The following is a 12,751-nucleotide window of genomic DNA, read 5'->3' as shown; positions in this document are numbered from 1 at the left end:
TTATGGTGTCTGTCAGATAGTTATTGCAAGATTTTTGATGATCTAGTGTAGTAGTTGCTGAAGAACAGCTTGAGCTTCTGATTAATGAGTGTTACTCTACTTTTCTCCCCAGATTTTCTTGATTCCTCCTACTCCTACTTTTAAGGATATTCACTGTGAATCATTATTTCCAGTTTTGAAATTTATACACCTGCATATGCTAGTGACTGGCAACTTTTAGCTATCAACTAAGTGTAAATACTTTCTCATAAGAAGTATTAACCTGTTGTTTTTTTTTTTTCTACCCTGTTGTGGTCTTTATTCAGTATCTTACTGGATTCCACTCTTCATCAGTAGCCATTTGCGAATGCTTTTCCCACTGGGCTAATTAGTTCTGTCAGTGGTAATTCTCAAATCCAGTTGCTTGCTATAAATTGATTTGATCAAACAGCGGTGAATTAGTGGATGAAGGCTCTACATGAAATGCATATAATTATCTAGAATTTAAATTAAGGAAGTTTGAGTGTAGTGATGATGCATTTTCTTTTTTTTTTTCGTGGAAGTGCAAGTAGGAAGATACTTAGAATTTGAGTATCAGTTCAGTAGTGCAGATGGTGTGGAATTGTTAACAGTGGTACTTGAAAGGTGACACTACTTTTCTGGAATAGGTACAGAATTTAAATTACGTTGCTTGTTCTGTGTCCTCTGAAATGAGTATTTTGCTTATAGGATTTGTTGAAGGAATGTTTATATTGGGAAATACTGAAATTCATTCTGTAAAAACTGAATATTGAGAGGATAGTATAAATTGTTTCTTTTTTATCTACAGGTAGTGTAACTACAAATTTGTGATGCTATTTGTCTATGATATACCTTGTAGTATTAGATCTGTTGTCTTAATTGAAATGAATAAATAAAATTTTGCTCCTCTATTTAGGAGGCCTTATCGATGTCAATATGAGTGAAATTAGTTTTGATGAAATTCAGCAACTGTTTTCAAAAGATTTAGACATTCATCCAGGAGGACACTGGAAACCAAAAGACTGTAAGCCACGATGGAAGGTAAGATGCTGCTTTTCTGTCTTTTTTCCTCTTGGTGTATGAGAAGACTTTACCGCTGCAAACTCTGTCTTTTACTGCTAAACATTTTATGTAATATATGGTATGTTATAGTATATGTATTATGCTATCTGTTCTCAAGAAGAGACTAAGGCTTGAAGAAGAGCTTGAAATGGATTGTCAAGAACTTCTAAAGGTTCAGTAACTATTGTTGCTAAACATTTTATTATATGGATGCAAACTTGTCATACGTGCATGTTGCTTAATGTATAATTAGAAACAAGTGAACATAAAAAGAAAATCTTATATTTTACTCAGAATTTTTTTCTTTTTTTAATTGTTTGAGCAAAATTTGAGTATGCTTTTGTAGCAGAAATGAAAGTGTAAAACACTGAGCCAATTTAAATGTAAAAGTTGAAAAGCCTGTATAAGCTATGGGAAACTTGATCTGTATTGAAACATTAAAATTAAAAAATGCTAATATAATAGCGTAATATATATATATATCATTTTTTGAAGGTGGCAATCCTTATTCCTTTTCGAAATCGCCATGAGCATCTTCCAATTTTTTTCCGTCATCTGATACCTATGCTGCAGAAGCAGCGGCTGGAATTTGCCTTCTATGTTGTTGAACAGGTAAGAGCATTTACTTGAAGAGTGACTCCTCAAGATTACTTACTAAAGGACGTTTGATATTCTTATCAAGATTTGGATGAATCCAGAATTTAAAAATTGTTACTCTGCTGATGAAAAAGGAAAGGTCAGCTCTGTTGCCCAGCAGTGGCCAGATACATGTTGATTTTCTTCAAACATGGACTGATATTTTGTAGGTGATATCGTGGCCTCTTTGGATCTATTGTCTCTGTAGGTTTTCTAGGACAGAAGAATGGGGATATATCTGGCTAGTGAGCAGTCACCAGTGCTGTTCCTCAGGGCTTGATTCTAGGGCCAGCTCTGTTCAGTATATTTATCAATGATCAGGATGTAGGAGTTGAATGCACCATTAGCAAGTTGCTCTCTGCAGCTTCCTGAGGAGGGTAACTGGAAGGAAAGGTGCTGATCTCTTCTCCCTGGTATCCAGTGACAGGACACGTGGGAATGACTCAAAGCTGTGTCAGAGGAGTTTCAAACTGAACATTAGGAAGGAAGCATTTCCTTACAGAGAGTGTGGTCAAACACTGGAACAGGCTTCCTAAAGAGCTGGTCGATGCCTCAAGTGTGTTAGTTTAATTAAGAGGCATTTGGACAATGCCCTTAATAACATGCTTTAACTTGGTCAGCCCTGAATTGGTCAGGCAGTTGGACTAGATGATTGTCGTGGATCCCTTCCAACTGAAATACTCCTCTGCTCTGCTTGACTGTTTTAACAAGAAACAAAACATAATGTTTCTTTCTTAGTTTGTATCAGTATTTCTTTAACTTGTATTGTCATGCTGTATTACTCCAAATCACCTATATTTTGAAACTTCAGAGTTAGTAGTGCTATAAGTTGCTAGTGCTGTTAAGTTTTCTGTAAGAGGAGAGAACATCTTGACTTTTAAATCATGAAATACAGTTGATGTAGTTAGTGCTAAGCCAGAGCTATTGCTCTGCTTAGCTAGAGGAATAACAAGCGTCTGTCGATGCTGCTTTTTTTTTTTTTTGATGTGGTAGAGGATGTGTTTCTCCTAGTATTGAAATTTTGTCTCTTTCTTCTTGATTCTTACAATGTCTTCTTCGTTTTCTGTTTGAAGACAGGTACGCAACCTTTTAATCGTGCAATGCTCTTTAACGTTGGCTTCAAAGAGGCTATGAAGGATGCTGTCTGGGACTGCATAATATTTCACGATGTGGATCACTTACCTGAAAATGACCGAAATTATTATGGCTGTGGAGAAATGCCACGCCATTTTGCCGCAAAGCTGGACAAATACATGTACATGTAAGTAACTAGCTTTATTCATGTTGTTTCTTAAAGACCCAGAAACATTCTTAAAGTGCGTATGAATTTTGCAACAGTATATACAGTAGGTGAAACCAATAAAACAGTCTCTTACCATGCTATTTACATAATTGAATATCTAGTTATTAAAAGGAAGATTTAAATTTAGTGTCTACATTTGATATGTTGCTAATTTGAAGATACTGTTTATAATTTTCAGTGTTGAACTTGTTGCAGTGAGGTTGACTTTTTTTTTTTTAAAAAAAAAAAACCAATATGTGTCAAGGGGGGGAAGTTTACCTTGCTTATCGGAAATCTTTCCTGGCTACGTAAGCCTTTAAGATAAGCAGATAATCTGCAGCAAAATACCACAGGAAAAATGTCTTTCTTAATTTTCCCATAAATGTACTGTTTATTTCTGCTTTGTACTGCTTTTTAAACAGAAGATTTTCCTACTGCTAGACCATTTTGTATCCTGTATTCAGTCTGTTGACATTTGATGAATGCAGTGGGTCCTGCCGTTTTGTTACCTCCTTTTCTTCTGCCATTTCTGTTTCTGTTTCATGTGCTTTTTAGCTCTGCTGTCTCATGACACTTTTCCTCACTTCACATAAAGCCGTAGCTTATTGCTTGCTACATGTATGTAGGGGGATGTTTGGGTTGGTGTTTGTTTTTTTTTTTGTTATTTTTATAACACCTGTTATTTCAGTTAAATGTTGGAAGGAATCTATAGTAACAACCTTCCCCAAAAGCTATTAAGATTTGGTCGAATCCTGTGTTTCCACAGAGATCAGAAATTACGTGACTGTTTCTTTCTTTTTCTTCCCCCTTGCATTCTGGAGTTGTTTGTCCTTCAGTGTGGTAATTGTGTCCTAAGTAATGGTAAATCTTTTCATAGATAGTCCTAACTCCTTGAAGGTTCCAGATTTGGAAGCGTCTCCTGAGAAATATGTTTGATTACTTTTATTTGATAAAATTTTGTGCTGTTTCTGAAAGAGAAACACACTTACTGTAGCAGCTTCTGGGTAAGGATGCAAGTCCATAGTGATGGAAGTAAATCTACATACTTAAATATTTTTATTTGTTTTTAATTGTCAAAATGTTTTGAGAACTGGAAATCACATTGCCTGGGCATAGTATGTTATGTAATATCGCTATAGTGGTTGTTTTGTTGGCAATCTGCTTATTACTTAATAATGTGTAGTAATTACTTACTGGCAAAAAAAACTATACCATACTTTTGATTCAGAAGATTAGCTTCTAAAACGGAAAATGTTTTTTTGAATAAGTATGTATTTCACTGTGGTTGAATATGTAATGTTAAACTGTTCCTCTCAAGTTTTAACAGTTCTGTGGAATATAGTATGAATTAAAATTACTGAATTGATGCATTACTGATTTACCATTTTTTCTGTTGATTAAAGAGAGGTTGAACAGTGTCAAAATACAATAGTTTGAGGGCTTCATGTAACGCTTCAGCTATGGGTCTAAATCAGCCATCTGAGACACAAGATAGGATTTTGTTCCATGCGGTGATACGAATTTGAGTTACGGTTTAAGAGTACCTTTTATGTAAATCAGACACTACTGCAAAATTTCATTCAACTTCTGTATGTGTTACTTAATGCCAGCAATCTGTGAAACAATTTTCCTAGTGAATACGTTCAGCATCTGTTCATGTTGTTAGTTTGGGATTCTTTTTGGTTTTGTTTTTGTGGGGCTTTTTTTTTTTGAAAGGTATTGTTCAAAGAGAGGGCTACCTATCTAAGTTCAGCTAATAATACAGAATTTGTCTTTTGTTTTCAGTCTTCCATACAATGAGTTCTTCGGTGGTGTAAGTGGCCTGACAGTGGAACAATTCAAGAAGATCAATGGTTTTCCAAATGCCTTTGGGGATGGGGTGGAGAAGATGATGATCTTTGGAACAGGTGAGTGTTCCAGTGCCTGAGTCTTTCTTGTGTTCTGTGGTATCCCTCCTTTGGGAGCAATTAAGTGTTTTTTCTGTCAGTTATTATCTCTTTTTTTTTTTTTTTTAATTTCAAATGAGCAAATTCTAACATTTCTAAAGAGTTCACTTTAGAAATATCAGAACATACCATTTGAAGGGGTAGGTTGATGTTTTTTTCTTGGCCTGGGACAGTTAACAGGCTTTAAGAGAGAAGTCTTGTAACAAGAAAACAAATATAATAACAGATAGCAGTATTAAGCATATTAGTCTCGTTCTTTCTAGTCTTCTGTGTTGCTTTTTGATTTTATTTTACATCTCTCTCGCTGCTAGTATTATGGAATACCATCCCACAGACATGTAGAGTAAGCATGAGTTTAAGTATCTTTCATATCTTAGGAGCAGTGTTTGAGAAAGAGGTTAATGGAGTCAATGGACAACAATACTCACTGAATTACTGCACAGAGTAAGCAGTGTAAATGTTCCAGTTGAGCTGTTGAAACAATGTGTCTACTTGAGTTTCTATATAAAGAGAGATTTTTAAAGGAAGAATTTGTATGTTTTTATTCTTTTCCTTACTATTTTCATAGCTTTATGCAGTTGTGCTTTAAGAACAAAGTAGGAAATAGTAAATATGAAATGATTATTATTTCACACTTTCTTGGATGAGGCTTTGAGCAACCTTTTCTACTAGAAGGTGTCCCTGCCCATGGCAGGAGTGTTGGAACTAGATGATCTTTAAGGTCCGTTCCAACCTAAACCATTGTATGATTCTATGATATAATTATTGGTTTTGCCAGCTTTTGTAGTTGTTGGGTTAGGAGCGTTTTAAGTTTTTTAGGGAGAGAGTCAGTGAATGCAAAGACTTAGCTTTAAAAGATTTGGTGTGTATTTTTCACTTTTGCTATAATTTGTAAAAACATCTTTTTAATACTCCTCATACAAACGTTTATGTATTATACTGCAGAGTTCACTATGCTGGATACAATGTAACAAGACCAGAGGGAGATTTAGGGAAGTACAAATCCATTCCTCATCATCACAGAGGTGAAGTCCAGTTTTTAGGACGGTAAGAAAAAACGAGAACTCTTCAAATACTAGAGCTAAAAATGTAAAAATTTTTCTTACACGCATACAAATCTTCCATGTATGCAAATAAGCAGTCAGTGCTTATCAGTGTTGCTCTCTCTTTAGTGTTAAACTTTGTATTTTCTTAAACACATTATGCTTGGTGTTCAGATATTTTTTTATTTAACCATGAGAGAGATTGAGTTCTTGTGTTAAAAGACCTTATCATCATAATTTTTGCTCCAGAAGGTTGTTGTTCCTTCATAGTTTGGGCATTGGTGCTGGCAGAGCTCCCTTAGTTGGTTAATTTGGATATTTGGCAAAAAGAAACAGTACAGCTAGGGGATATGACTCCTACGTGAAAACAGACTTTAAAACTCCTCAAGGATTGGTTTCTCCCATCATATTTCATTCTTTTCTGAGATATTGGTCTTCTCATTTCCCGTGTACATTGACATGAAATTTTTCTTTTGGGATTCCTTTCTTTTGCTACAAAAATGCAAAACACTTTAACTGATCAATAGGTTATGGCTGCCCCAGATTGAAATAGCGGCCAGAATGCAGCAGATGAGCTACACACAAAAATTAGAATGTGAAATGCAAAATAAAGAGTTTATGGGTATTGTTTTCAGATAACTAGAAATACTGCTCAATTCTGCTAACAATGAGTGTCTCTTGCAGAAAATAAATGTTTCCAGACTTATTCATAATTTTTAAATAGACATGTACAGTAGATGTGAGTAAATATCATGAAGTTCAACAAGGCCAAGTGCAAGGTCCTGGCACACAGATCAGGGCAATCTGAAGCACAAGTACAGGCTGAGCAGAGAAGGGATTGAGAACAGCCCTGAGGAGAAGGACTTGAGGGTGTTGATGGATGAGAAACTCAACATGAACTAGCAATGTGCTCTTGCAGCCCAGAAAGCCAGCCATATCCTGGGCTACTTCAAAAGAAGTGTGTCCAACAGGTCGAGGGAGATGATTCTGCCCCTCTTCTCTGCTATCTTGAGAACCCACCCACAGTACTGCATTCAGCTCTGGGGCTCCCAACATAAGGAGGACATGGAGCTGCTAGAGCGTGTCCAGAGGAGGGCCATAAAGATCATCAGAGGGCTGAAGCACCTCTCCTATGAAGACAGGCTGAGAGAGTTGGGGTTGTTCAGCCTGGAGAAGAGAAGGCTCCAGGGAGACTGTCTAGCAGCCTTCCAGTGCTTAAAGGGGGCCTGCAAGAAAACTGGAGAGAGGCTTTTTACAAGGGTGTGTAGTGACAGGACAAGGGGCAATGGCTTTAAACTGAAAGAGGGTAGATTTCGATTAGAGATAAGGAAGAAATTCTTGACTCTGAGGGTGGTGAGGTACTGGACCAGATTGCCCAGAGGAGTTGGGGGTGCCCTATCCGTGGAAGTGTTCAAGGCCAGGTTGGATGAGGTGTTGAGCAACCTGGTGTAGTGGAGGGTTTCCCTGCCTGCAGCAGGGATTTGGAACTAGATGATCTTTGAGGTCCCTTCCAACCCTAACCATTCTATGATTCTAAATACATGATATGAAACTAAAATGTATATGTCAGTAGTCTGAGGGAGAGGAACTGTTTTTTTAATCACCTCAAATTTAAATGTTTGCAAATATAGGAGTCTCAAGAATGAAATTAAAAACTCTTCAGACATTTAAATGTATAATGATGAACAGTGAAGGATCCTAAATCTTCTCTGAGCTCCATAGTTGAGTTTTATAGCAAAAGAACATGAAGAAATTTAATGTTCTTTAAAAATCAGTTTAGTTTGGTACCATAAAAAGTATACGTATTAAATGCCTTGTCTGTTATTTAGTCTTAATGTTAACTTGTATATGTGAAGGTAAAATCTAAGTGTATTAAAAAACAGAAGGCGACTTGCTTTTAAAGCTTAGGTAGGTAATTTGGTAATTTCAAAGGACTGAGAGGTAGTTCCAGAATTTAAAGCATATTTCGAAATGACTGTTGCAACATCATGTTGAACATCAATTGAATTGTTTCTTACAAATCTTTCTCATGTTTTCTTCTTCAAACTCCCCCTGCAGATATAAACTTCTGAGGTATTCCAGAGAACGCCAGTATATCGATGGGTTGAACAATTTAATATATACTCCTAAAATACTTGTCAGTAGATTGTATAAAAATATAACCGTTAATCTCATACCAGAACTTGCTCCTGTTAGAGACTATTGATGGAAGTGGAATGACAAGCTACTCTACCACAACGAACTTTTAACACTGGAAGCTACTAATAGACACTGTAAAGCAAAACAGAACCAAACCAACAAACAGCAGCTTAGAATTAGAGATTTTTCACCATTTGATGATGCATATTTGGGATGAGAAGCAAAGTGATTGTATGTACCATGCATTTTGTTCTGAAAGAAAAGCCAGCAGCTACCACTCAGATGTTTACAGCATGAGACTACTGTTCAAGCCTTCATTCTTCATGTTCTCTATTTTAACCGCTCAACTAAATAAACTGTGGAAAACAGACTTGTAGCTTCTCTGGAAGTAGGGATAGAGGCCTTTTCTTCCAGGAATCTTTTTATACTAAATCACCCCCCCTCGTATTTAAATGAATGCTTTTGTTTCTTTTTAAAATGTGTTTTGTAAATACGTGATGTAAATTAATGTGTGTACATTGCTTTTAAATTGCTCAATATTTTATGCTTCAGTATGTATTTGAGTGTTTTCTCATTTGAATTCTATAGGAATGTTTTTTATTAGCATGAAAGAACAAGTGTAAAATGTAAGTATGCTTAAAAAAAGGTTATACCTTATGTGAAATGAAGGAATATTAATTGTTGGCCAGCTAGACTGTAAACTGTTATACTAGTTTTGAGCTCTAGGCCTCCTGCATATCTATATAGAAAAATCAATTTCGTATATGAACTTGCTAGAAAGAAAGCTTTTAATTTTATTTATTGCCAGCAAAATTGTATGATACCCTGCCTGCCATCTAAATCCTATTTATATGCATATTGCATGTGTATTACAGAAAAATCTTGCAGTTGTTGCGTATTATGATCTACAGGAACTCTTAACTTTCCAAGTGTGCCACTCGTGTCAATGTCAGGGATTTTAATGCCTAAAACAATGTGTCTGGGTGCGTACAGTATTTTGGTATTTTTTTTTTTTTTTAATCCTAGTAAACAGCACTTTTATTCCTCCAAAATCAGAAGAGCCAAAAATGTGTCTTCATTGGAAGAATATTGAAGTTAGGTTTTTAAGAAAATAGTAAACATAGTTCTAATAGTTCTAATGCTTGTAGTGTGGAATTTTCAGAACCAAGGTGTTGGTCAACTGTTGCTGCTGGTGGTGATGATTGCATAAGCCGAACTGAAAGCAGGCCAATCCCAAGTGCTTTTTAAAATTCCACTCATAATATATTAATCAATATAGCTATTTAAGGGACTATTCTGGTAGAGTGCTGAGTGCTTCTATGATGCACTAAGTATCCTCAAGTCGATGACTTTCAATGAGATTGAGGTTATGCAGTCCCACTAAGGATTGGTTCCTGTCTGTTTCTCTATTTTTGTGGTGTTGTATGTATGAGTAACTAGCCTCTTTCCTTGGCTTTTAATGAAAAACTTATCCTCTTATTTTTATTTGCTTGTAATGTTATGCTACCTAAAAGTATCGCACTGCTCAGCATTATTATCTTTTCCTAATATTTTTTTACATCCCTTGTTAATATGAAGGAAAAGGACCAGATCATTTATTTTCTATGTTAAAGCAAAGATATCGACCAAGATCCACCTAAACTGTTTCGTTTATCACAGTTACTCAGCTCTTTAGGAACCAAAGACTGACTTCTGCTCCCATGAAGAATGGAAAGCAGTATATAATAAGGATTGTTTATCCACGGAGTGTTCTGTAAGAGTGTTGACAAAAGAATACTAACTTTAACTCATTACTATGTGTTTGGTTTCCTGAGTTGCTACCCACAGTATGTGGTGCTTTGTATATTTGAGTTTGTTTGCCATAAACACCTATTTCTTTGACATCCCAGCAGCAAATTTTGCCCTTAGCCATTCTTCAGTAAAGTTATGAGCTTAGTTGTAGGTGTCCCCAAATATTTAGTAGAAATGTAATGATTTAATTTAAGTAGTTTGAGAACAATTGTAAGGGATATTTTAAACAATATTGGAATTGCCTTACAATTTACCAGTTAATCTAATATGCTTTAGGAACGATGTAATGCAAGCAAATGACAAAAAGTGAGCATAAAGTGAACAAAACATTCTTCAAAAGCATGCTTAAGTGGTTTGATTACCTCCTAATATATTTTTCTATAATCGAATGTATAGAGATTCTGAAGCATATGGGTAAAGGAGAGATAATTAATACACTGTATGGACAATTATATCCTCAAAATAAAATTAGTCTTATTTCATAACAAACGATTCTTTAAGAACTGTTGAATAAATTTTTAAATCCCTGATTTAATTTTGAAGTGATTTCTGGTTTTCAGTACAAGTTCACCTAAATTTAAACACCTATAATTATGAAACATCCTTTGGTACTGTAGTCTGTACTTTTTCTGAAGCATGCTTTTGGTGCCCATTTGTTAGGCATTCTATGAAATTAATGTGCAATTTTTAAAATTCTAATGCATATATATGTATGTATACATACATGTATACATACTATATTACACATATGCTGTGGCTGAACTAATATAACTTTACAGCTGTAAGTGATTAATCATGTATGATCTTAGAAAAATGTGATTTAAACCAGTATGTGAATGGATTACGACATACAGCTGAGTTCTTAAAAAGTTTACATTATGGTGCCCCAAAGTGATAGATGTTAAATTACGAATTGTTAACCAACACTCATTCTCTAAATACCTTTTATCACTTTGTTGGGAAGTTTTAAAAATTGCCATCTTAAATTACATCAAAACAGTGTTTGTATACTACCTGCTCGAACTCAGTACTAGTCTGTAGTGAATTTTAACATAGACAGTGCCTTCAAACAAATAAATGCGATGCAGAACTAAGAGTTGTGCACGTTCCTTTTGATATTTCATGATTCTTGTAAAATGTAGAGAGAAGCCAGTCACATTAGCTTTTGCATTGCTGACAGGCAAATTGAGGACGTCTTCTCTTCAAGGAATGAACATGGAGGGACAAGAGGGAGTATTTTAGAAGATTCTGAAGGTCTTGCAAATTGACAAGTAAAAACGTTACAGAAATGTTAGCAGAGGAATCTAGTTGATATGCTAAGATACTCTTAAGCCCATTTGCTGTATTTCAAATTTGAGTAGGAGAATATAAAATATAAAATCCATTTTGCAATAGGCAGTATATAGAAAAGCAAGTGCAAAATGTTCTTTTTCTTGGATCTTGCCAGTCTATTTTTCTACCATTATGTTTACTAATGACTATGTTGTAGTGGGTTACTAATGAGCCAGTTATTTAAAAATATTAGAAGGATCCATTGCATATCAGCAAGAGCAAGTGTACTTAAGATAATTTTATTTGTAGAGGTATGTGAGATAGGCTTAATGAAACATGCACTGAAACAAATGCTGGGAATTTCCTGTGTACTATCATAGTTTTGGTTTTTTGTTGTTCATTAAAATGTTTGTACTTTTTTATCATTGTCTTTTTGAAATATAATGTTCTAAAGATTGTGTTGGTTTGTTTATTTCTGAGGTTCTGTGAAGAACATATCTCTTTGTGTTTTGTTTATAGACAAAAGTGCTCATTTTCCTAGTGCTCAGTTCCTCGAAGTAACAACAAAAGGAAGGGACACCTGGCCCTTACATCAGGTTAGACTATGATGGGATCAAGCCTTAGGCTTACAAATCGTTTTCCCTTTATTGGTATTTAAATGCTTTCAGCTTTTGGTTTTATTAAGCTAAATGATTCAACTTTTTGTGTACTTTTCCAAGATAGGGTTGCTATTCTGTTGTATCTCCTAATGGCTCTTCTCTATACTTATTGCTGTTTAGGAGTAATCTTCCTTATATATGGATTACAAGAATAGGAAATAGAAGGATTCTGTCATATTTCTCCTGGCATTAAATAGGGAGCTGGTTTTCTCAGGAATCATCAATTATCCTTTTTACTTTTCTTTGTATCTTCCAGCTATTACAAAAGCTTCAATGGTTAGGCATACAAGTAATTTTTGGGAGTACTTCAGCTGAGGACAAAGGTGTTTGCAGAATTATAGGAAAATACATGGATAAACTTCAAGTGTGTTTGGATATACTTTTCTGTAACGCTGGATATGGACTCTTCTTGAAAGTGCTCACCAGTTATAATATATTGGAAAGCAGGAAAGAAAGGATTTGAAGTATGTGTAGCATCCTTAGCATGCTTAAATGCTATCCTACCCTTGCTGGCACTTTTAAGCTACTTTTGCTTCTATATTTTGGGAGGTGAGTTTATCTGATGATTATGTGAGCCCTTGGTAGTAGTCCCATGTGACTTCATCTATTTTGGAGTCAGTAATAAGTATAGATGATGGTAGGTGGTGGATTGCGTTTCCTCTGTGCTTTCTTTTCATGACACACCTTTCAGATGTGTTTAATTTTCTTTGCAAGAATGAATGTAGTTATTAACTTCATGAAAGACTTTGGTTTATTCTCAGAATCCCAATAATGGAGTTCAATGTGTTTTTTCTAAGATTAATATGTTTTTTCAGACCCTAAACTTTTATTCAGAAGAGCAATACTTAACGGAATACAGAAATACAGAACACCTTTATTTCAAAGAGCATTGGAAAACAAAGTCAATACACATTCTTCCTA

At 35.2% G+C, this 12,751-nt stretch overlaps 1 protein-coding gene across 1 annotated transcript in view; it reads left to right on the top strand.

Annotated features, from left to right (window-relative positions):
• B4GALT6 (beta-1,4-galactosyltransferase 6) overlaps positions 1–8,175 on the top strand; it is a 33,588-nt gene extending 25,413 nt beyond the window's left edge. Inside the window, 7 exon segments of the mRNA XM_086609250.1 lie at positions 917–1,041; positions 1,558–1,674; positions 2,772–2,959; positions 4,766–4,845; positions 4,848–4,887; positions 5,872–5,973; positions 8,028–8,175. Of these exon segments, the coding sequence (XP_086465376.1) occupies positions 917–1,041; positions 1,558–1,674; positions 2,772–2,959; positions 4,766–4,845; positions 4,848–4,887; positions 5,872–5,973; positions 8,028–8,175 (800 nt within the window).
• Positions 8,176–12,751: the final 4,576 nt, after the last annotated feature.

This window comes from Tauraco erythrolophus, chromosome 3 (assembly GCF_009769465.1).
Source record: "Tauraco erythrolophus isolate bTauEry1 chromosome 3, bTauEry1.pri, whole genome shotgun sequence".
NCBI lineage: Eukaryota > Metazoa > Chordata > Aves > Musophagiformes > Musophagidae > Tauraco > Tauraco erythrolophus.
This window is presented reverse-complemented; position numbering and strand designations above follow the sequence as displayed.